The sequence below is a fragment of the Aplysia californica genome, unplaced genomic scaffold, assembly GCF_000002075.1.
Source record: "Aplysia californica isolate F4 #8 unplaced genomic scaffold, AplCal3.0 scaffold00332, whole genome shotgun sequence".
Classification (NCBI taxonomy): domain Eukaryota; kingdom Metazoa; phylum Mollusca; class Gastropoda; order Aplysiida; family Aplysiidae; genus Aplysia; species Aplysia californica.
Genome location: NW_004797602.1, coordinates 339,277 through 364,851, shown reverse-complemented (window position 1 = coordinate 364,851; position 25,575 = coordinate 339,277). Strand labels below are relative to the sequence as shown.

The following is a 25,575-nucleotide window of genomic DNA, read 5'->3' as shown; positions in this document are numbered from 1 at the left end:
TCTCCCTCTCCCTCTCCCTCTCCCTCTCCCTCCCTCCTTTTTACCTTTGGCTACTTGACAACTTAACTTGATACCTGGTCTGAGAATTTGCCTTGTCAACTGTGTGCCCTGGTATGTCCTCATAGTACATATATTGACCCTTTTCTCTTTGCTATCTTTGACCTCTGAACCCTGACTTGTATTCTGAACCGAAACCCAGAGATCGTCATTAAAAACAATGTTAGACTTAGCCTAGCACGTGAATGCGTTGTGGCCGTCTGCCATTTTCGTTGAAGTAAATGTAATTTGTTGTATCTTGTATGTATTCAAAAATGTTTTTGTTATTTTGTTTTTTGTTACTGTTTGTTTTGGGTTGTTTTTTTAACGAACATCCCCAGATAACGAGTCTGTAATATGGCTCTTCAAACTGCATGTTTCTTTTCGGTTCTCCTTGTGTCTAGTCGGAGTAGATTAGTAGTAGTCAAGTTGTAGGAGTAATGTAAGTAGTAGTTGTTGTAGCTATTTCTCTTTTCTTCTAGGCTTGAAAGGCTGCGACCCGAAGGAGTTAGGCCTGCCCACAGTGGATGAGGTTGTTGCGGAGTACTGCAGGCTGAGTGGACGGCCGCCCATAGAAAACTGGGACTTTTACCTTGCCTTTGTTTTCTTCCGCATGGCTGCCATTTTGCAGGGGGTGTACAAGCGAGCTATAACTGGTAAGACAGAGATACCATATCATCAGCAAGCTGAACAGCTGTTCTAAGCCTAGAATTTTTCTGGAGAGAGATAAAAACGTTTCCATTCTTTAAGAATTGTACCTAATATTGATCTTTTCTTCCTTTTTCAACATTGAAATTCAACATTGAAAATTTTTAATTTCAACAAAATGTTTCTCAAGCAGGGGTCGTCAAGTGTATGAATATGAGGAAAATTAATCAAGCTGTTCAAGAAAAATCAATTTTTAAAAATTTCTATCAAAACTGGGTAAAACACAAAAGTGCACTCTTTAAAAGCTTTCAGCTGCAGGTGTGTGATCAGCCTAGTATGGTTTCAGGATGAGGACGGTAAAACCATGACAGTCACACTTTTTTTTTTCTTGTTATCAAGGACAAAGCAGCTCCTCAACAGGAGAAGCAGTTGGAGCTATGGCAGAAGAAATGGCCAACTTTGGCTGGGAAATCGCCTCTCAGGGCCCTCCAAACTCCTCACCCATTGGCGCGGCTAATACCAGTGCCAACAACAGTACTGGAAGTGGCCAGAGACGACATTTCTCCACACTGATGGGTCACCGCCGTCCGGTTATGTCAACGTTGGTGCGGCCTTACTCAACAAGTGGCGGTCAGGGCACAGCAGGTTAGTGCTGGATAATTTTGCTTTTCACTGCAATACATACTTTACGTTTCTGCGACTTTACATTTCTGCGTTATTTTTTTTTTTGGAATGAAAGTTGCCAGTTAACAAGAAGATAGTCTGTTTCTTCCTTCTGTTAATGTTTAATAGAAGGGGAGGGGGAGGAGGAGGAGGTGAGATAATAACAATTTCAAGTTTGATAATTCTTAAAGGATTCTTTGATTAACGTAGTAGCTTTAAGTATTTCATTTCTTTACTGTAGCTCCTGACTACACCCCAAGGACCAGATTTTGCCCACGAGCTCAGTTCTTCTGGCTGGCCTCCATGCCACCACGAGAAACAAAAACAACCTGAAAAGATATACGAAGCTGCCGTGACGGCCACCTGTATAAAACAGCCACCTGTACAAACGGCCACTTTACATTTCCCCCCTTGCTTTTTAAAAATATATTATAACTGTGTAAAACGGTCACCTGTCTAACGCGGCTGCCGCCACCTTATTTTATCAACCCAGAGCCCAATCTTCCTGCCTTAGACGGCCAGGCGTGGTCTCGAATCGCCGGATGCTTTGCCCAAGCTGACCAGTGGGTAACAATAAATTTTCAACTGCTGGAAAGGGAAGCGTGTGATCCGTCACAACTTATGAGCCCCGCCCATAAGTCATACACATACCGCATGTGAAGTGACTGGTCGCTGGTTTTTTTACATAATCCGTAACAAAGTAACATTGGATGTTGGCGTGAACTTTCGACAGAAGCATCACTCGTTTTATGAGTGGTGGCGACCCAGTGTTTGTTTTACCATGACACTTGGTCTTCATTGTCTTACATTTATTATTTTACCCTTTTGCAAAATCAGCAATGAAAAAGCTAACCAAAAAAACAAACCAACAAAGTAACAATAGCAACAGAAAAACCTCTTCTTACAACACTCCACCCCCTCCTTTTCAAAAGAAAACAAAAAACCCTTTTGAATTCACCCTACGGCAGCCCTAAGCCTGAAATCAGTCCCGGATTGGACCTCACAAGTCAATGGTGTGCTTTCTTCATTTTGATCAATCCTGCATAAGATGGCCACCTGTGTTGTAAGGCCACTTTTCTCCTTGACAATGAGTGGCAGTTTCACACAGGTTCAACTGTATTTGTAGCATGCTCAGGACTTGGTCACCAAAATAATATGATTTTTTCTTTAAACTCTACAGTACAAATTAAACATGCTTTTATAGACTTCATAACTCCTAGCTAATATATCACCCCGTTGCTCGTCTTGAATGGGAGATCATTTATTTAATTACACTGTGTATTCGGTATATTATGTTGAACACAATAGTTATCCAGCCCACACTCGGCATTCTCCCAGTTATCTGGACCACTTTGAAAAAAAAGTTTTCTAATCCCTACTTTAGCGAATGGTTGATGGTTATTTATTATAGCTCAGCTACAAAGCATACAACTCCAAAAAGTACGCACTTTTTTCTCATATATATTCAAAGGCTAGCTTCTTGATTTTATTCCATATCTTTCCTCTTTTCTGTACATCATTCTCTGTGACTCTTCTCCAGGTTCCACATGGCCTTCCCCTGATCTCTTACCCTGTGGATTCCAATCCATCACTCTTTGTTACGCAGGTGCCTGGCTTCCCAAGGGTATATCTTGTCCATCTCCACCACCTTCTTCCCATTTCACTTTACCGTACAATTTTATGTCAACGCCTTACATATTTTATTTCAGGTCAGATGGCGGTGAATGTGCAGGGTCTTTCTCCTCGTGTTCAGGATCTGCACCGAAGGGTCAAGGAGTTCATCCAGGAACACGTGGTGCCTCTGGAGTTGGTCCGCAAGCAGCGTGAGGAGAGTGGCGCCCCGCGCTGGGAAGTCATGCCCGAACTGGAAGCCGCCAAGGTCAGAAACCCTAAGATAATTTGCGAGTAAAACTGCGTGAATGCCAAGCCACTGGTACAGCGGTGAGCGAGACCCTGTCCCTAGCTTTGTTCGTCAAGGACAAAACAAGCATAGAAAACCATGTTTACTACATAGGACGTTCTTGATTATTTTGAAGAACTTTCTGAATTAGATGCTGGTAATGACGAGGACTACCTTGAGTGGGATATGGAATGGGATTCTGACGATCATATGAATGTTAGTAATATATCGTTCATGCAGAAGGGCACGGTAACCTCAGGAGGTCAGGGCCCAAAGAGTTAAACTAGTGTACCTTTCTTCTGTTGTTTTGTCTTTTTTGTGTTGTTTTTTCTTGCAGGAGGAAAGAGGTTGCAGTATTGTGTTTTTTCTTGCAGGAGGAAAGAGGTTGCAGTATTGTACATTTCTAGTTCTCGCACTATTGTTGCCAGGCTCACTGTTTGACAAAGTTTATTGATAGAAATGTTAATATCTATACAAATTTGTTGTTCTATACTATGTAAACCACTAACAGAAATGTCATATCTCTGTGACTGTAATCTGCCTTGAGCATTTTTCAGAATATGGAGATAATACGCAGCATAAATTATGTTAGTTATTATTATTATTATTACTTAGTTTTAGTAAGTTTTACAGCACTTGCAACAAAAATAGGTAATATAAGTGCCAAAGATTAACAGTTTTACAAGAAAGCAACATACATTGTATTAGAAAAATCAGGAGGAGAGATAAGGACAATAGCTGTTGGACTGGAGAGAAGAGGCAAAGCACATCGGAGCACCGGCCAACCATCCACATTGTTTTCACTTGTGTCCTGTAGGAGAAGGCAAAGGCGGCCGGCCTGTGGAACTTGTTCTTGCCCGTAGAGTCGGACCCGGGGAGCAAGTATGGAGCTGGTCTCACCAATCTGGAGTATGCCTTTCTCTGTGAGGAAATGGGCAAGTGTTTCTTTGCCCCTGAGGTGAGTAAGTTCTTTCCACAGACTTTACTTAGACTGTTTACTGTCATGGCGGCCACTCTGTGCTCTTTCTGAAAACTTCACTGCTTTGGTGTTTACCGTGCAGGTGCAAATGAGGGGTAAAATACTAATCTCGCCATAGTTGAGTACGCACACAACCTTTCACCGCTTGCCATTCATTTGGTTCCTAATAGAGTCAAGGGAAGCACTCCATGGTGAATAGAATTACATCAAAGTGCATCATCTTGGGTACAAGTCTGCGGTTCTTTCAAGTCTTTTTGGTTTGACCGTGTGCTTGTTAAGATGAGGCTCTTCTACTGGGGATGGGAGGACTGATGTGGTCTTCTCTTTCTACTTCTTCGTGTCGTAAGTGTGGATGGTTGGAGGGTACCATAGTTAGTTTGGCAACCAAGAGATGGAGGGTGGGGGTCGCGGCTGGTAGGTGCTTTCATGTGGTCTGCTCTACTACTTTTAATTGGTATGGTTGGATGATGGGTGCTGTCTTCTTCATTTTTCCCCTCACACATAAACACATTCACTCACACACACGCACATGCACACACACTTTTTCTTTCCTGTACACTGAAGTTCATAAACACACAACAAATGACACCTCACAGAGACTAGACTCACACGTACTTCCTGCAGGGAGATGAGAAACTGTTCTGTGTCGGATGCAACACAGATTTCACCTTTAGACACATCTTAACAGAATGTCCAGACTTTCGGAGACCTGAAGAAAGTATTTTAACTCTTTGTCTCCAGCAAGCCGCTCCCAGTGGCTCGGGGTCAGAACCTCTGTGCTGGTGAGCCACTGACAGCGGCTTAGGCACATTCCTTTACGACAACTTCGACATCAAATAACTTTTCGGCAATTGCCAAAAACAGGTCTCTTATACCGGAAGTTCATTATTAGATGAAGAACTATCAAAATAGATTTGCTAGTTTCGATTTAATGACCCATTGAATGATGTTTTTGTCATTTTTAGATTTAGCATCAGAATGGGCCCTGGCATAGTGGGTTTACCCCCCTCGGAGATAAAGAGTTAGCCCTATCCGTACCCCCTGGGGTCATTTTGTACCCCGGGGGTTGTATTCTTCACATTTTAGAATACTTCTAGTACCAAGATCTCTTTGAAACTTTCAGTATTTCTCAAAAAATCATTTTGACGACTGCTATGCAAAGCGTACGGATCAGGGTTAACGAGTAAATCTGTCAACTCCACTCAATATCAGTCATAAGACGCACTGTGCTGTTATCAGCTACGAGGTTCGAAAGGCGAGAAAGTGACTTTCCATGAAATTTTTGTTTTGTGGATCTTTTGAAAGTTTGATGTCTTCTGCTTCATTTAAGATAAAAATAAACAACTATAATCGACTATAAATATTTTATTTTGATTTATTTTGGAGGTGCGTGTGGTTTGTTTCGAGCTTGGGTGACGAGATAAAGGAATTTGGACCTCTCTAGTGTGTAGCTGTGCGATTATTTTTAGAACCATTACCTCATGGCCAAGTTTGCTTCAACTAAAGATTCTCCACTAGTGGATTATCTTTGCTTCAACGTTCTTCTTTCACTACTGTTTTTAGATTTTGACCCCTTTTTGAGCATGAATGGTCAGAAATTTAAACAACACTGACTGGTAAAACAGATTAAAAACGATAACTTCTAGCTCACTTCAAGCTTGTTAACCTAAACAGCTGACTGTGTGGCGGTGCCCTGCTAGCTGTAATCGTCTGTTGATCTTTCAGTTTTATACTTGGATTGACTTAAAAAATTCGTTTTTATTGTGTTTTAGTGTCCTCTAGATCTCTCAAAGCGGACTCCTTACCAAGAGGCCACTGAGGCGGTCTATGTGCATGTCTGTGTATGTGTGTTGGTGTGTCTGTATGCGTGTGTGTGCGTGTGTGTATGTGTGTGTGTGGGTGTGTGTGTGTGTGTGTTTGTGCTCTGCGGTGTTTATGGTATGGTGCTATTGCAAATCAGGGGCAACTTGTGGGGCTAAAAAGTGGGCGTGCACAATTCAGCTACAGCAGGCTGAAGATAGTCAAGGGCATAGTAAGTAAATGGATTGTCGCTTTGATTTCTAAAACTAAATCTGTTTGTTAAATAAACATCAGTTTCTTCATCCTGCATTGGAACTGAACACTCAAGTAATAAATTTCATCACTCTACTACGAAACCATTCAAATGCACAGTTCACAGGACGCAGGACGGTGACTTAAGTATGTCACATTCACCTCCCTCAGGTTCATGGTCACAGATTCGCTTAAAATAGTGGCAAGACAATGAACCAATCACAATTCACTTGAGCACTCCGCTGAGTTGCTCTGGGGATCACATAATTTTGGCATAGGATAGTGTGCAGTCTATCGCGTTTATTTTTAGACTGCCTACTGTGGGCTATTTTTCGTGGGTGCACATTTGAGATGTGCCGTCTTATTAATATTAATGTACTGCCAAACTCTCTACGAGTGTCGTCATCGTTTGGGTTATCCCAAAGAGTGATTAATAGGTCAGGTTACCACTGTTGAATATTCCTATTATGTTTAGTTAAAGCATGTGGACTTTGACATGGCGTAGTAGATGTTTTACGGTGCCTTTGACACAGAAATGACAGTTAAGGCGCCAGCGACGACCTTGTTTTGAAATAATATTTGACTAGTATTTGTTTCTGACTTCTTTTATGTTATATTTGTGGATTCTTTTCGTAATAGAACATTTAAAAAATTTGGGCGGTACTGCACGACCGCGCTCTATGGACGAACCGCGCCTGTTGCAAATGTATAATTGTGAGGCAGCGTGGTGGAATCAGGCTCTCGTCAATTGTTGGGCATGTAGAGTTCTTGGTATCATCTTAAAGCTTGTTCACATGTCTTTATTTGGATGAAAAAAATGCCCGTTTATCTTAAATACAAGTCGAGATATTTGAGAATGAAGGAGGTGGGGGGTCACCTGTCTTCAGAGGTAAAATTAGTGAGAAAATGGCCGCCAAAGATTAGTTATTTCCTTAAATTTAGAGTCCGCGGTAACTGAAAATTTACATTTTTTGTGCCTTTAATCAACATTTTAAAGAAAAACCCACACTGAAATGTGTTCTTTAATGTGCATGAAAGGTGTTGAGCCAAAAAACAACAATTTGATAAAAATTCACAAACCTGCGGAAAACTGCAAGTTTCTTCACTTTGATTATTTTAACGAGAGCCTGATTCCACCACGCTGCCTCACAATTAGGTAGCTTAAACAAGGCACATAAGCCTTTCAAGCACGTGGTTTCGGTAAAATGGGGGTAATTCAGATATCTGTTTCTTTGCTTTTTTGCTATGAAACACCAAATGCTGAACATTTCGAAAAAGTTCAGATTTTTTTCATTACAACAGTGCAAGTTGTTTGTATATCTGGGTATTTGGAGCTGGAGAATTGCTGTGGAAAGGGAAGCCCCTCATGGTCGGAATGCGAGGTCGGCCGGTTCAAAATTGACACCCATGCATTGGAATGCTTTGCAGAAAGTTTGATGAATAAATACTGTCTTTTCACAGGCGGAGAACTATAAGCTACAGCTTTGAGCATGGTTTCTCGTGGTTATTTTTGGCCTTTGGATAGAAAACCTTGAAAAAAAAGCGTCTATGTTTTCAAATATCATTTTTTACACGATGTGTAAACTACCGGCTAAAAAAGCCTTCTTTCTTATCAAACATCTAATGTCCTTATCTCTCCTCTTTCTTTTCTTTGTATGTTACTCTCTAGTAACACATCTCATTTTCGGCTCTTATATGACCTATTTTTGTTGCAAGTGCCGTAAAACTCTTACTAAAACTTTATCTCTTGACCACCAGGTGTTCAACTGCAGTGCCCCGGACACAGGTAATATGGAGACCATTGTACGCTACGGCACTGAGGAACAGAAAGAGAAATGGCTGAGGCCTCTCCTGGATGGAAAGATCCGCTCTTGCTTTGCCATGACAGAGCCTGCGGTATGTTTTAAACACAGTCAAACCTGCTCTAATGGCCACCTGTTCAAGACAAATACCTGTACAGACACTGATTTCCCACTTCCACCCTCCTGGGTTTTTTTCTGTATTATAATGACTATGTCCAAGATGTCGACCTGTCCTAGAAAACTGCTTTTCTCCTTGACAATTGGTGACTGTCTTAGACAATTCAAACTATATTTATTAGTAATGCATTTGATATTACTGATTTTTAAATAGGCTCTTGTTATTCTTATGTGTTTTTGCGTGTGTGTGTGTTTGTGAGGAGAGTATAGTATTGTTTTGTGGGGGGGGGGGTTGGGGGGTGGAATGTGTCTGTCTTTGTGTATGCATGCATTTGTGTCTGAGTATGTGTGGGTGCACTTGTGTGTACAGTATGTGTATTTTATGGATATGTGTTTGCGTCTTAATGTGTGTACAGTTATTACGCATGTGTGTTTGTCTAAATGTGTGTGTGTGTGTGTGAATGTACAGTGGAACTCGGATTCAACGAGGTCGCCGGGCCTGATCTAAAATCTCGTTGAATCCGAGTGTTCGTTATAGCAAACATGAGGTTTTGTGTAAATAATTACCGGCACTGAGCAAGTAATGTGTAAAGAGAAGTAACAAGTAGTGCCTGAAATGCCTGCATATGAGCTGTGTACAAAAAAAAGACTGATTCGTTCAAATGCACGCCTGTGTCATCTCGATTGTTTACCAAAAAGTTGTGTTGCTGTGTAGATCCTAGCCTACGGAAACTTTTGATTCCATAGACCAACACACAATTCATTACGTAGATCTACATCGAGACTAGCTGATCATTGTAATATTGACCAGTCGCCGGGGGGGGAGACTGTAACGCGTTTGTTTCTGCGACGTTCAATGCCCGAACCGCTGGTGCTCTCCGACACACACACACACAGCCACACGTTTGCAGGCCGCCCATCCGACCCTGACACACGCTAGAGTAGACATGTGTGCGTGCCAACAACGCTTGTGTTGGTATGAAAAAAAGGCCGCTGATTGGTCGCATTAAATTGGCTAAGTGAATAATAGTACACGATGCAGGTGCAATGGATGGTTTCCGGGAATAGATAAAGTTAGTTCTAGGAGAAAAATGAGCGAAACCTTGTCTGCGGGGGCTGTTCACCTTGAAGCGACCTTGTTGAATCCGAGCTCGCCGGTTTAAGTGCTCGTTGAATGCGGGTTATTTTTATTGATTTTAAAGAAGAAAAAAACGGGAATCTATCTCCTCTCATTGAATCCGAGTTCTCGTTGAATCCGAGCTTGTTGAATCCAAGTTCCTCTGTATGTGTTTGTATGTTTCTATTTGTGTATTTGGTTATGACATGTTTCCTTTGTCGATGAATCTATCACAGAGACACTTATACACTTTGTTGTGGAAGAAATCATGGAGAGGTAATTGTAGGAATAGATCTTGCTTCTCTATGACTGACCAATAGTGTTGGGTCGGGCTCGCAAAATTAGCGTCCGCGAGTAACAAACTACCCGCTGACACTACCCGCAAACGAGCGGACGGGTAACGAACTGTCCATTTGTGAAGAGTAGTTCGCTACTCGCTACACATCGGACAGGGACAACAGTTCATTTAGCGAGCGCGCGGACGGGTGGAGAGAGAGACTCCTTCCATTGCCCACAACTTACAACCCGCCTCCCCCCCCCAAAAAAATTTTTTTTTTAAAATTAAAAAATCACCCTCCCTCCTGCCTCACATTGTAGCTAGGCGTTCATGGCGGTAATTTCTCCCCCCCCCCCCCGGCCTTTGCGATAATTGGAACGTACACAGTGTGATCCACGCACGAGGTGAAAGGTTACACACATAGTACTATGTCACCACCCTCTACACTCACTGTGGCACCGCTAGTGGTTTGAAACATTAGGCCTAATTAACAAACAGTAGACCGTGGGCCTAACCTCGCGTCGAGTATCTTGTCTGCTAGAGTTTTGTTCGCCTTCCCGCCCAGTGAATAAAATTGTGGAGCGGACCCAAAAAACGAATTGACTTGAGGCTTGAGGTCCACAGTCCGCTCGCTAAGAGAGTCAAATTGTGGAGCGGACCCAAAAAACGAACTGTCTTGAGGTTCGCAGTTCGCTCTCATGGCCGTCCGTTACCCGTTCGCTCTGACTGAGTCCGCGAGTAACGAACCCGTCCGTCCACTCGCCCCATCTCTACTGAGCAAGCTGCATGATGTATAGAAAAGTTTTTTTCATGTGAGAGCATGGGAGTAAAAAACATAACGATCAATAATGTGTCGAGGCTTTTTGAAACATGCCTTGAAAATTAAAGGAATAGGAAAAACGCTTTTTATCTCATCCATTTCTCCTTAAAACTTGAAATTGTCTTCTCCTTATTTTAGGATATTTGTATGCCCTTCATTCCACTGCTATGATTCTGTATATATTGAGGGCTCAAATACTATTTTATCTCTTGTCATCTTGAAGGTCGCATCATCAGATGCCACAAACATTGAGTCCTCGATCAGCAGAGATGGAGATTCCTATATCATCAACGGGCACAAATGGTGGACATCAGGTTAGTCTGAGTTTATTTCACTTCAACACCAGCAAGGTCAACCTGAAAGATTGCTGTGTTCATGTGGATTTTTTTTTAGAAAGAACAACTTTGAATGTCATAAGTGAAGCCATAAGAAAGTTTAACCAATGATGCCTGCTGTTTTGTTAGACGTTGTGTATACTTGGCCTTTGTTTTCTGTTGAACCCAAGATTTGTTGTGTTTATAGTTATTTTGCACAAAATTCCAGAGGTATCACTGACTTTAATGGTTTCAACTTTTTACTCAAATCACCTCTATTACACCTTGGTTGGGCCTGGCCTTTGATTTAAAGAAAACGAATAAATGCTTAGAAGTCTTTCAGTCTAGTTTTGACTTTTCTGTATTTTATGTTTCCTATGTGAATTCAAATGATTATATTATATAACTCTCTATACTTTATATGATGGAATTTTGCTTTTCAAATAAAAAGAAAGTTAAGGATTGGTTTCGCTACAGGAGCCCTTGATCCTCGTTGCAAGATCTGTATCTTCATGGGCAAGACAGACAAAGGTGAAGCTAAGCATCGCCAGCAGTCTATGATCCTGGTACCCATGGACTCTCCAGGAATCACAATTGTTCGACCACTTAAAGTGTTTGGATATGATGATGCACCAGGTATGCGACTCTGTTGTGTTAAAAAAGGACAACGGAGAGTAGTTTTTTTCTAGGAGGTTACAGCTAACTGGTTTTATTTAAATGATTTCCCTATTGCTTGACTAAAATAAGGAAACTGAGTTTTGCTGCTTAACTCTTTATATCTGGAGGGCGTACACCCACTATGCCGGGGTCCTTTTTTGGTACAAAATCTAAATGTGATAAATACGTCACTCAATTACTCATTAAATCAAAGCAAATGAACATTTTGTGATAAAAGAACTTTTGGTAAAAGAGACATGTTTTTGGCGGCATAAAGGAATGTGCCCAAGCTTCTGCAAGCGGCTCACTAGCAGTGTGGTAGAGATAAGGAGTAGATGACGTCAAACAGGCATGCTCCCTCTTACACACACACACATGCACATTTACATACCTGTGTGGGCGTGCCCTCACCCTTTCTCATACAGAGATACTCGCAAGCTGACACCATCCTGTGATCTCTTTGATTTTACCTGGAATCACCTTCTTATACAGTGGAGTCCACTTATAACGAGTCCGGAAAAAACGAGAAGTCTGTTATAAAGACACTGTTCTAAAACCCCGTTTTTCTCTCTTCTTTACCTTTGTAAATAAAATACTGCTATAGCGTAATCAGACAAACATGCGAGTCGGTTATAGCGGAATATTGCTGCTGCTGTGCACAGTGCATAGGCTAATTATACATAATGTAAAACCTCGCCAGTTGAGAAACATGTTGGTGATCTAGCGAAACAAAGAATGGGAGAGCCCATGTGTGTCAACAATGAAGGCCGGAGCGACTGAGTAGGGAGGGTAGTGGCATGCGTAGACAAGCAGAACGCATCGCGTGATAGGCCTGCGTAAGCCTTGTTTAGATTATCAAGGCCTACCATGCCTTTCACTTCTCCAATGTGGGGATGGAGAGGTCACAGTGCTGTGATGGATGGATCGAATGTCTGACGTGCGCAAGCGGGCGGAATGCACCACAGGGTGTGGTAGGGTGGTGGAAAACACAGTGGGCGAGTTACCCTAAAGCCCTTTCTTTCTGATCGCCAACGCCGAGCTGTCAGTCCAAAGAAACCTGATTCGATTTTTTATCAAGTAAGGCCTAGAGGTCATGTTGAAACACAATCATCGTCAGGGGAGATAGCAAAAGGAAATAAACAGAACACCAAACTCATAGATTAGGCCTACTTTACAGTTTCCCTTGAATTTATTACTGGATCCCTTGTAGCGAGAATCCTGCTATAACGGACATTTTGCACCGGTCCCCTCCCTCTCGTTATAACAGGATTCCACTGTATCGGTCTTTGTATGTTCACATATTTACTAAATGATAGGTGTGGCAGAGAAAGAGAGGGAGGATGGTGGGCAAAGAGAGAGAGAGAGAGAGAGAGAGAATGAGAAAGAGAGAGAGAGATATAAAAAATGACAGAAATAAAGAGATTGGGAGAGAGATTGTGTTTGTACTAAACTGTACCTATGAAAACTTCATGCTGCACTGGCTGGCTATGTATTCCTTCAAGTGGAAGTTAATTAGGATTATCTAATGTGCGATGTAAAAAATTGTTCGTATTACTCACAGAGGGTCATGGAGAGGTCATTTTTGACAATGTCCGAGTGCCAGCCTCCAACATCTTGCTTGGAGAAGGTCGAGGTTTTGAGATTGCTCAAGGTCGCTTGGGCCCTGGACGCATTCACCACTGCATGCGACTCATCGGTAACGCTGAGCGGGCTTTGTCTCTTATGGTGGACAGGGTGAGTGGAAACAGTTGTGTATTTCGTCAGCAAGCTGTCCAGCTCTTTTAAGCCTAGAAAGTAACTGTTTTATATATCTTTTCTTTATATTTTTTTTCAACTCTCAAAATTTAAACTTCAACATTTGAATTTCAACTAATTATTTCTTAAAAACATGCAACCAATACTGTAAATGAGGAAACTGCAATTAATAAAAAAAAAGTCAAAATTTTTAACTTGTGCGTATCAACAGCTGAATGTTGTTGATATAAATAAATGATTGGTGGGCGATCTAGTGTGGTCTACTCAGCTATTTTTTGCTGGTTTTTGCTTTTTTGAATATAGTTTCCTGATTCAATGTTGCCATTATAACAGGGACTCGCCTTTTGGGATTTTGAACCAGGGCACTCCGGTGTGGTCTTCTACTACTTCTTGACAGCGCCTGATGTTGTCCTTACTGCTGACCTGCTGGTTGGGGTTTGAACCTATAGGGTTTTTTTGTCCAGTAGCCCAGTATGACGTAACTGAGCAAGAACCTCTTCTTTTTGGCTGTCCATTTGGATCAATGATGACTAAAGCAGTATGCATGATACAGCTTTGCCTGGGCATTAGACACAGAAGAAGTAGATATGCCACGTGCTATTTACCTCCCTTCAGAACTTGACTTCCTTGACATGCTCCAGAGGAGAGACATAGTCAATACGTTTGGAATCCAGGAAGGTGAAAGGATGTGAAAGTACCACCACGTCTGGTGTAAATGAGACCAGTCCAGTGATCCAGCCTTAGGTGTGTGAGTGCGTGTGGGCATTTGTGCATGTTTGCGTGCTGGTTTTAACACTCGTGGTTGGAGCTTGGCTGAATTTGCATCCACTTTACAATGCACAGGAGAAAAGATGCAGTGATGTACAGTGTTGGATTTTCATTGTGTACATTTTATCAATTGAAAACAAAAATGTTCATCAGGCTTTTGAACATATGCAAATGTTTTGGAAAGAATGCCCGCATAGAAAATCAGATATCTTGTTGGTAGGTCTAAATCTTGTTGTTTTATCTCTTTCTCTCTCTCTCCCTCTCCGTCTCCATCTCTCTCTCTCTCACTCTCTCTCTCTCCCTCTCTCTCTCTGTCTCTCTCTCTCTCCCTCTCTCTCTCTCTCTCTCTCTCTCTCTCTCTCTCTCTCTCTCTCTCTCTCTGTTAAGATAAATATGTGAGGTGTGCTGACAAAATGATTAATAGATATATCTGGAATTTGTACAGTTTACAAGTATGAAATAATAAAAGACATGTTATACTTGACGAAAATCGCAGCTGTTCTGAAAGTCTATACAAATTTGACCCCAGTGTTGATTTTTGGCTGATATTATTTATGATTGCGAGAAATAACTCATTTTGTCAGCGTGCCTCATATATCCTTAAATTCCTCTCAGGGTTTGAACGGATGCAGTTACAGTCTAGCAATGAGAGTTTCAAGGGACCCACAACTTCTTTTGTATACCGATGCACTTTTTCTTTTCTCGCAAACACTTTCTTTCTTTCTTTTTTTCTTTTTCACTTTGTTTATCAAGTTTTCCTCATGGAATGGATTGTTGCGGTTGCTCTGGAATGGTTTGCTCCTTCTTTCCTATCACACATCTATCATCCTTAGGTCTCCTCGTACTTTTTTCTTTGTATGTTACTTTCTAATAACATCTCTAATCTTTGGCACTGATTGATGTATATAACCTATCTGTGTTGCAAGTGATGTAATATTTTTACAAAGGCTAAAAGACAAATGTTCTCCATCATTATGATTCCCCTGTTGGTACCCCACAGACCATGAAGCGTGTGGCGTTCGGCAAGCCACTGGCTGCTCAGGGAACCATCCAACAGGATGTGGCCAGGTCAAGAATCGAGATAGAGCAGTGCAGACTTCTGGTGCTGAAAGCCGCGTACATGATGGATTTGTATGGCAACAAGGTGAGGGAGGTGGGGAGGGAGAGATAGCGAGAGAGAGAGAGAGATAGCGAGAGAGAGATAGCGAGAGAGAGAGAGAGAGAGAGAGAGAGAATGTTGTGTACATGATGGACTTGTATAGCATCAAGGTGAGGGAGGGAGAAAGAGAGAGAGAGAGCAAACAAGACAGGCACACATGCAAACTTACACGTACAGATAGTGAGAGAGAAAGAGGGAAGAGAGAAAGAGACACAGAGAGAGAGAGAGAGAGAGAGAGAGAGAGAAAGAAGTCGAAAGAGAGAGTGTGTGTGTGTACAAAGATTTTACAGAACCTTTATCTTAACAAAGCATACCTGTTCATGAACATGAATGAATGCTCTACGCTTTTGATTAATGCTGACAAATATATATATATGAAGCACACCTTCTTACATATGTGCTATTACAAGACAGTTATTGGCAAATGCAAATCACATTTTAAACAGAAGAGAACAATAAGTAAGAAGGACTAACAATCAAGATTGCATTTCCTGAAGTATATATAAATTATTAATTTTGCCTCGACTTTGTTTCCCTTACATTGTTGTAGGAGAGAATTCCAGACAGATCACTAACTTAGAATTACAAAGTTCTATCTGCCTAGTATGTAGTTTTGAGAAATTTGATGTAAAAAATGTTTAGTTTCACAACTTGTCAAGCTTTTTCTAATTCAGTTCTTTAAATATCTTGATAACGACTCTGAATAATCTTACGATTTTGATAGAGCAGAAAAAGCGTTTGGTTTCAGCCTTCATGGTCCAAGTAACTTAAAATGGCCAAAAATGTCAGATAGAACTTTGTGATTCTAAGGTGGCGAGATGGAGCTGAACGAAAAAAGGACCTTCCAGGGAGTTCTTGTTTTCCCTTCCTGGATGCTCTCATAAGAGACTGATCTCCTGATCGTAGAGATCTTGTTTAAATTTGCTAGCCATGAAATGAGTAAACATTTTTTGTTGATGTTCTCATTTGCCAGGTGGCTGCTCCAGAGATCGCTATGATCAAAGTTGCTGCTCCTAACATGGCTTTGTCTGTCATTGATCGGGCCATACAGGTAGGTTACCGTAGATACTTTATTTTCTATGCAAGCTTCTCATTCCTGCAGCCTTCGCTTTGTACAGCTTCGATCTATGTTGCATTTTTGAGAGGCCGATTTTCAAATTAAATCCAGAAATTTGTGTTTCTGAATGATCTGGATATCACACTATATAACAAAATAGTCTTGATATGAGATGAATTGGACAATATGATCTGTAAATATAGAGTCCCCACGCATACGTTTGCACAGGATCCGGAAAGTTCAGGATTTTTTTCAAAGTCATTTTGCTGTAACCAGCGGAAAGAGTCACCAAAAAATACCCTACGAAGTATTTCTGGCCCATAACCATGTTTTATTAGTCTGTCCTTTTGGTTTTTGCAATGTGTATTGTGACTTTAGATATAACCTTTCATATGGTAAAAATAACAAATCTGAGAGTTGTAGTTTTTTCATCCAGTATTCACTTCTAAACTGAAAGTAGTTTTATATATTTAAAATTAGTCAATTTAGAACAAAGTTATTTTATAATTTTATGGGTTAGACCTAGAATCTATATTTTTCATTTTAGTCTTGATGTGTGTCGGTTTTTTTCCTTGCTTTGTGCATGCTGCATTTGATTTTCTTTTCACTGACACAAGATGTAGGAGCTTATATTTATTTTGTTTGCCTGCTGCTTCCTTTGTGCTTGTTGTTTATCTGATACATAATGGAGGAGTTACATCTTTGAATGACTTAAGAAACAAACAAAAAACGAATTTGTGCTATACAAGTACTATTTATTTATTGTTATAATTTTTGGCATCTGTCAAGCATGAGTCCTTTCTGAATATATGCCCATGGGTAGACTTGTTTAAGTAGGCATGCCGGCTACACACCAAGAGACTATCTAATAATTTTTAGAAATTTAAAATCGTTACAGCTGATTTTTTTATGTCTTTCTCAGATTCTTGTCATTTTTTCCTACTATTACTATGCTAATTGTGGTATTTATAGTAAAACCTGCCCCAACAGCCACCTGTCTAAGACAACTACCTGTACAAACGACCACTTCCCACTTCCTCTTAAGACAATTATCTGTACAAACGACTGCCTCCAACCCCCCTTTGAGTTTTTTTCTACATTATAATTATAATGACGCTGTCAGTGGTGTCCACCTGTCTAACCACTTTTCTCCTCGACAATGGGTGGCCTTCATTGACAATTCCGACTCTTGTTTCTTTTTTGTGTGTACAGTTGAACCTGCCATGACGGCCACCTGTATGGTATGATACGGCCACCTGTAAAAATGGCCACATTATATTTCTTTCCTTGCGTTTTTTCTATATAATTTAACTGTGTAAAATGGTCACCTGTTGGACGTGGCCGGGGCCTCCTTATTTTATCAACCCACTGTCAATTTACCTGCCTCATGCGGCCTAGCGTATTGCCCGACGCTTTGTCATAAATTTTTTAATGGCCCCTCACTCTGTGGACGGGCCGTCTTAATTCTTTCTCCTGTCGTTATTATTAGTCCATCCATTGAATGTTTACGCTAGTTGACCAATGGGTAGGCCTAATAATAAATTTTCATCTGCTGGTGAGGGAAGCGTGATCCATCATAACTTATAAGCCCCACCCACAACTCGTGCACTAATCGTGTGCGAGGTGATAGGTTACTGTTTTGTTTACCTAATCTGTATAAAGTAACAATGGACATTGACATGAACTTGCGACAGAAGCGTCGTTCGTTCTCCGAGTGGTGGCAACCCGTGTGTTTGTTTTACCGTGGCACTCGGTCTTCATCGTCTTACTTACAAAAGATTTCGTTTATTTTACCCTTGCACAAAATCAGCAACAAAGAGAAAGCTTACCAAAAACACAAACCAACAAAACAACAACAAAAAACCTTCTCACACCACCTACCCCCCTTTTTCTAAAGAAAACAAAAACCGTTTTGAATTAACCTTACGGCAATCCTAATCCTGAAATCAGCCCCGGTTAAGACCTCGTAAGAGAATGATTTACTTTCTTCATTTTGATCAGTCCTGCCTAAAACAGCCACCTGCGTTATATGGCCACTTTTCTCCATGACAATGGGTGGCCGTTTTACAAAGGTTTGACTGTACAATGTACTTGCCCCCCCCAAGGTACTTTCAGCATTGTTTCTAGTATATTTTCCCAATCTCGGACATAAAAGGCACAATGGTACTGTAGTCTCCACCTAAATGCACGGTGCTTGGGAGGGCTCCTTAGCGTGTGTTTATATGGAGCGTGCGTTTACATGAACCTTAGCAAAGGGAGAAAGGGACGCAGTCATCTTATATTGCCTTGATATTCTAGTGACCTCCCTTTGGGATGGGGGTCACGTTGGGCCGATAATTTGACGACACGTGACTGTTTTGTAAAAGATTCCCCGACTGCGGTTAAGACTGCAAAGACGTTGAATGGGTGTGTGTGTGGGGGGGGGCAGGAAGACAGACTCAATGTAATGAATGCACCATAAAATGTCGGGAACCAATAGCCTAAAAAGAAATTGTTGGTGATAGTCATAGAGACGACGGCCCAGCCATGTGGCTTTCCAAGCAACCACCCCCGACCGTAATTTCATGAACAAGCATTCATGCGTGTTTCACATCTTAGGCTTATGTCTAACTAAACGTTAGCCAACAAGCAGTCACTCAAACACCAGTCAGAAACCTTTTCTCAAAGAGGCGCATTTCCAGTGACCGACCCCAACCCCCCAACATTTCACCGACCAGTCCTAGACCTATATATATATATATATGTCTGTGGAAAGTTGGGTGTGAAAACGCTGTCCATCACTCTCTTTGCTCGGCATAAGGGGCAGTCTCACCAAATATCCGGTTTTCTAGGCTTGTTTTATGCAAGCTGTGCAGATCGTACAGTAGTCGTAGTGAAAATTTCCCCTTGTCAAGCTTTACCTGTCAGCGTGTTCTGCAGATCGGAGCGTGCGTCTAGAGGAAGTGACCGTGCGTTTGTACGTCTATATAATATAGTAAAAAAAAAGTTAGATGACGTAAGCGTGCGTTTGAGCGGAGCGTGCTTTTGTATGTCATGCGTTTAGGCGGAGACTGCTGTATGTAGACAGACATGTAAATTTAACACCTTAAGTGAGTAGTAACAATTCATCGGCAGGAGGAAATAGATTGCAAGGTGGGGAGCCTGTAGCCACACTGCACAATAGGGGTGGTAAAAGCTTTTTACAAGAGAATTCCTATAATAAAGAAATTGTGGGACTGTCTCTCTTCAAATTTTTTAAAAAGAAAAGCTCTTTCAATTCCTGAAGATAGAAATTCAAAATTGTCCAAGGTGACCACCTATTGTTGAGAAGAAAAGTGGCTGTTTTAGACTGGTGAAGTTCTTGGACAGTGAGATTGTAATAAAGAAAAAACATAAGAGGTGGAAGTGAAAAGTGGTCGTTCATGAAGCAGGCGATTGTCTTGGACAGGGGACCTTTAGAGCAGGTTTGGCTGTATGGAGTTCAAGTTTAATTCTTTGTCTGAATTGGGACAAGTGATAGTAACACAAATCATTAAAATAAATTTCTTTCTTCTTTTGATCACCATGCTTTGCCTTTGTGTCCTTCATCTTCTCTTATCCCATAGTCTTGCTGACCGCAGTAGATTTTGTAACCAGCTTCTTCCACTTTTCTCGGCTCTCAGCTTTGTGTAGTATGATGATGTTCCATTCTTGGCCGGTCCAGTCTTCAATATTGTCTTCCCACTGTGTCCAGAAGTCTGCCAACCATTGAAGTCTTAATCCTTTATTAATATTGAAATAAAGATATACTTTATTCTTTTCCTTCTATCTCTTGTGAATGCGTAGATTTCTTGGTCATGTTTTAACATCTTGCACAGGCTCATGGAGGTGCAGGTGTAAACGATGACTTCCCACTCGCTGCAATGTACGCCTGGGCACGAGTATTACGATTGGCCGACGGACCAGACGAAGTCCATCTGCGAAGTTTGGCTCGGTCCGTCTTTGTCCAGAACGGCAACAAGGCAAAATTATAACATCGAGTATGCACACACAGATTGATGTTTTTATAAGCCTCATATACAGGAATAGAGTAGAAAAGCATGGACTTAAGGATTAACAATGTATAACAACTGCTGAATGTTAGACTCTGTCATAAGTCTCTTTTCAAAATGGCGTATGACAAGGTCTTACACTAAGCAGTTGATATACATAATGATGATAATTCATTTGATTTATGAGCTTCAGTTTTTCTTATATAATGCTCTGTTGGGGTGCCATGAACTTTTTAGTATAACAGTGGAGATTGAACAGGGTTTATTTGACTGTGCATGGTCTCTGTAGTATATCGTCAGCCAGCTGGTCAGAAGTGCTAAGCCCAAAATTTGGAAAAAATAATTTTATTACAGCTTTTCTAGCTAATCTATGGTAACACTCACATGTGCTCAAGTAATGTTTTGTCAAAGTTCAAATTCTGAATGTTGAAAATAAGATGAAAAAATACATAATTTAGGTACCATTGTTAAGAGAATGAAACAGGTTTTTTTTCTCTCTCCTGGGAAATTTTAACAGCTTGTCAGTGATATGCATAAAGTGGTAATGCATGTGATATTTATTTGAGCTTCAGTTTGTACAACATTCAGTCGGGGTACCATGAACTTTTTCTGAACTCTAGTGGTTAGGCTACCGGACTCGTAATCCTGAGGTAGCTGGTCGGGGGTTCAGCCTCAGACTCAGATTCGGCATTTTGTCCTTGGGAAAGGCACGTTACACCAATTTTCCTCTCTTCACCCAGGTGAGAATGGGTAACCTGCCGAAAACAGTGAAAGATCTTGTCCATATGTTAGTGCCTATAAATACTATACAATGCAGCTTGCACTGTGTACTTCCCTGGAAGTTGAGATTGTTTCAGAATGCTATCAAATCTGCTAGGGTAATAGTCATAGATTGTAAAGCGCATAGAGCTTGGTGTTGAGTGAGAATTTGAGCTATACAAATGCTATCTATTGTTATAACAGTAGCCATTGAAGAGAGAAAGTTTGACAGTGTGGTTTTGGTAGCATACCATGAGCCAGCTGTTCAATGTACTAAGCCTAAAATATTTTTAAAATTTGTTATATAGGATCACGAAATGTTTTGTCAAAATTCAAATTCTAAATGTTGAAAGTAACAAGAAAAGATTCATAAATGATGATGTAAGCACAGTTGCTAAAAGAATGAAACAGTTTTTTTCTCTCTCTCGATAAATTTTACTTTCTGGGCTGAGTGCATTAAACTGTTTGCCGACAGTTTTTTTTTACTTGTGAAGAAAGAAGGAAAGCTCCAACATTATTTCTCATAGGTGCTGAGAGGCAGTAAAGGTGGAAACCGTTTCTTTCTTTCCTGTTTGTTTGCAGTTACTTTACATATTGTATCAAGAAGATAGTTTGGGTTTTGTTACCTTTTAAATTAATGTTAAAACAGTCACAGTCACAGAATTATCGATGTCCCTGGATGCTTTTACTATCCCAATTTCAACACCCCACCCCCCATCACCCTCCTACCACCGCTTTTTTTTTTTCCTGTTCGCTATGTGTTTATTTTGCTCTGTGCGTGCTGGACGCTATTATTATTATTGTTATCTGTATTGTTATTCATTATCATTGTTTCTATTACTAGTATTGTCATCATCATTATTGTTGTTATTTTTGCTATTACTACTAATACTAAGGTAATTTTACTGGTATTAAAACCATCCATAACAGCTAACCAAATTCAATGTTCTTTGTTGCCATCAAGGAAGGGTCCCATGCCAATTTCAAATTTCTTCCCCCAGGCTCACGGTGGAGCAGGAGTGAGTGAGGATTTCCCTCTGGCTTTTCTCTACGCTGCCGCTCGAACCCTGCGCTTCGCAGATGGTCCTGATGAGGTTCACCAACGAGCAGTGGCCAGGATAGAGTACGCAAAAATTGCTAAGGCCAAGATATGAGCGTTGAATGTCAGTATATCTGTTAGTCTGTTTTTGTTTTTAGTAATTATAGAAATACACTAAAGAAACTATGGCCAAGATATAAGCACTGACTGTCGGAAGACCTACGTCTGGTATTGTCCATTATATTAGTTTCGATTTTAGTCTTATCAACAAAAAGTTTTCTATCATTTTCTTGTTTTGTAAAAGTTCATCTGTTTGCAACGAATTATGTTCTTAATTTTGTCAAGAAAAATTAAATATTATTTTCTTATTCTTGTAAGAGTAGCCTTCCTCATGGTATTCATGTCAAGTTTCTGATGCATAATGTTGCAACAATTATACTTCATGAGTTATTGTCTTTGTGCTCTGCACTGAAAAAATTAATTATAAATGATTGATGTTCTTCTAGAGTTTAGTGCCTCCAAAAAATGTATAGTGATATTCTCCCCATCGATGCAGTTTAGATCATTTAGAAGGTGGGATAGGACTTTGCCTGTCAGATCCAAACTGGGCTGAGAGGGTGATGCAATGTCCCAGCAGAAAGACTGAGATGCCCAATAAAAATTCTCCCCTCCTGTGAATTGGACTCGGGTCTTCTGAGTGCGATGGCGAAGCACCCAACTGCGTTACCTCAGAAGCCAGCTTATGCCTCCTTTAGACTACTGCATTTGTTGTTGAGCAACAGCTAACTATACTATTTGTCTTTCCTCTCATTTCCTCTACCCTAATATGTGCCACTGATATGTACCACACTGAGCTAGACACTAGGATCTCCTGCTATTCATCTAAAGACTGCACCAGTATTGTGGGGATTCTGAAGAAATGCCTTCTTTGTTGCTATTGCTCTGTTATTCATGAAGCAGCGTGTACGAGTACCTTTTTGAAAAATCAGGACTAGTTTTTCTTTTCCAATTTTTCCTACGTAAAGTTTAAGTTAAAGTGGCATAAGTGCACTCTTTCAATGTAGTATAAAGACTACTCCAGCAGCCTTCTGGTATTCTTTATATTGTTGTGATGATTCATTAGATTGCTTGTATAAGATCCAGAATGTTTTATTTTTGTCGCTTCTGTACATAGCTTTTGTCCTGTTGAGAACAATGAATGATGATGTTAATTAACTTTGCTCATTTTGTTCAGATGAAATGTAGGAATGACTGAATGACCTCAAGTTTGAACGAAATGGAATTCCAATGAAATGCTAGTTGGACAGATGTTGAAATTTTGCATTGTGCTATTTACAGGACCTACGAAGCTGTTTATTTATAATTTGGTTATGTAGTCATCGGATTTTTTAATTTTAGTTTTTCATTTGCAAAGGTAGAAGAATGGGTTTTTTTTCTTTTACTCACTCCAATATGTTCAAATAAAGTGTCTTGAAAGACAATGATGAGTTTAAGAGATTTTAGTATTTCAGATCCCAACACAGGTCCTTTTGCTTTTTCGCTGAAAGGGCTGGTCAAAGTGGAAAGCAATAAAAAAAACTTTTTCCATCTCAGTTGATTTTGTCACTGTGGTTCCTGTGATTTTGGACTCTTTTTCCATATATATATATATCATACATATAACCTTAGTTTTGGCATTCAAGATGTTTACATTTTTAACCAATGCCTCATAAACAGGAGACTTCTCTCTGACCCATCTGTTATGTAACTTCCTTGTGGGGAGAAACTTGCAATTTGTCCACTAAGAAAAAGCTAAAATAATTTTACACCACATAGCTCTGCCAACAATGTTTTGTTCATGATTGCTTGGAAATTTATTTTCAATCTTAAAAATGTGTCAAGACGTGGTGGAATCAGGCGCTCGTCAATTTTTAGGCATGTGGAGTGATTGGTATCATCTTAAAGTAATAAAAGCCCGCTCAGTTGTCTTGCTTTAGATGAAAAAGAATATCTTGAATAGAAGTCAAAATATTTGCCATTAAATGAGGTAGGGGCCACCTGATTTCAGAGGTAAAATTTGCAAGAAAATGGCTGTCAAACCAAATTTGGTGACTTCCCTTAAGAAACAGCGAATTTACATTTTTTATGCCTATAACCGAAATTTTTCAGTAAAATTCCCTCTAATGTGTTTTTAAATAGACATAATACAAGGGGTTTTGAGCCAAAAAAAAAAACGACAACAATTTCCAAATAAACAGAAAAATGACTGTTTCTTTGATTTCATTATTTTGATGAACATCTGATTTCACCACTGTACCTCACAAATTACATGTAATGTAATTTGAGATGTTAGTGTTTACAGTGTCTTTTGAAATTTACCTTAAATGAATGTGTGTTACTCTATTGCCTGTAAGAGTGCAACTTTCTCTATAGATAGTGATGTCCAGCTGAGGATTTTGTTTGTGCTGATGAATTAAGGTTAACAAATATTTTAATCACAATATTATTTACAGGTGCTAGTGTTATTGCTGGAGTGGAGATAAAAGAAAGAAATAATTCTGTTTGTGTCAAACTGTGTACTTGAGTTGTTACTCTTTTGGGGCTTAGAGTTTTCATGTATTATTATGACAGCAATATATACACACGTGGAATGTTTAGTTCTAGGATTTCTGTTTTTTATTCAGAAAAAAAGGACTTATTTATTTCTTTTTGAACAAAATTATACAAGTGCATTGTATTGCAGTGTATTAACGAATATGGTATGAAACATGATCTTTCTTGTAGGTTGGAAGGTTGTTGGGTTTTTTTTTACCTTGTTGAATATATTTACAATTATATTGATGCAAAGACATCTTTTGATAATACAAAAATAAAATATAAAAATGTACGCATTTGGGTTTTGTCTGAGTTGTTTTTTTCTTGTGCTTTTGCCAGGGGTTATTTATTTTGTATGAAAATACTGACATCAGCGCAGTGGAATCTGCTTGAACTGAAATCTGAGAGCCTTTGGATTTTCTTTGGCTAAGCTAGGTTTTCAGTTTAGACAGGTTGCTTCCATAGAAGGGAAGTGGGTGAGGGACTGGGGAGAATTGGGAATTCTATTTTCTTTCATTATATTGCTGTACTTTTCAGGTTTTCTATCTCATCCAAACATCTCCATGGACACAAAGAGACAGTTTATCATCTCAATATTCATACCAACATTGTGTTATCAGTGCCAGACCTGGACCTTAAGCAAAATCACTGCATGCGAAATGAAATATCTCCGCAAAACCCGTAACATCACAAGATGAGACAGGCAGAGAAATGAAGACGTAAGAGCAGCTATCAGCACTGAGTCCTGCCGGCGTTACATAGAAAGACAGAGGATAAAATGGTTTGGCCACCTGTTACGCATGTCACCTGACCAGCCAGCCTTGAGAACCTACAACACCAAGCACTCAGGCTATAATAAAGGAAGAGGAAGGCCACGCAAAAGGTGGATCGAGGGTGTCAAGGAAACCCTAAGAAAACCTCACTACTGAAAGAGCTGCAGAGCTGGCCTACCATAGAAAACTGCATCTCCCCTCGACGCTTAACGGCAACAGAAGATGAAAAAGTAAAAGTAAAGTAAGTACTTTTCAGATTAAACATGTTGGGTTTTTAAGCGAACTCCACTGAATTGTCA

General features: G+C 40.2%; 1 protein-coding gene across 3 annotated transcripts in view; it reads left to right on the top strand.

Annotated features, from left to right (window-relative positions):
• LOC101855271 (acyl-CoA dehydrogenase family member 10) overlaps nt 1–23,713 on the top strand; it is a 43,157-nt gene extending 19,444 nt beyond the window's left edge. For 2 of the 3 annotated variants that reach the window (XM_013084966.1, XM_005102612.3), the window contains exons 12-23: nt 519–692; nt 1,084–1,329; nt 3,057–3,226; nt 4,065–4,205; nt 8,037–8,174; nt 10,635–10,725; nt 11,203–11,361; nt 12,944–13,116; nt 14,906–15,049; nt 16,038–16,115; nt 19,958–20,119; nt 21,892–21,978. In XM_013084966.1, coding sequence (XP_012940420.1) covers nt 519–692; nt 1,084–1,329; nt 3,057–3,226; nt 4,065–4,205; nt 8,037–8,174; nt 10,635–10,725; nt 11,203–11,361; nt 12,944–13,116; nt 14,906–15,049; nt 16,038–16,115; nt 19,958–20,113 — 1,670 coding nt within the window. In that variant the 3' untranslated portion in view covers nt 20,114–20,119; nt 21,892–21,978. Of the gene's footprint in view, nt 1–518; nt 693–1,083; nt 1,330–3,056; nt 3,227–4,064; nt 4,206–8,036; nt 8,175–10,634; nt 10,726–11,202; nt 11,362–12,943; nt 13,117–14,905; nt 15,050–16,037; nt 16,116–19,957; nt 20,120–21,891 lie in introns of all 3 variants that reach the window. The other variant, XM_005102613.3, reaches the window with a different exon arrangement.
• Nucleotides 23,714–25,575: the final 1,862 nt, after the last annotated feature.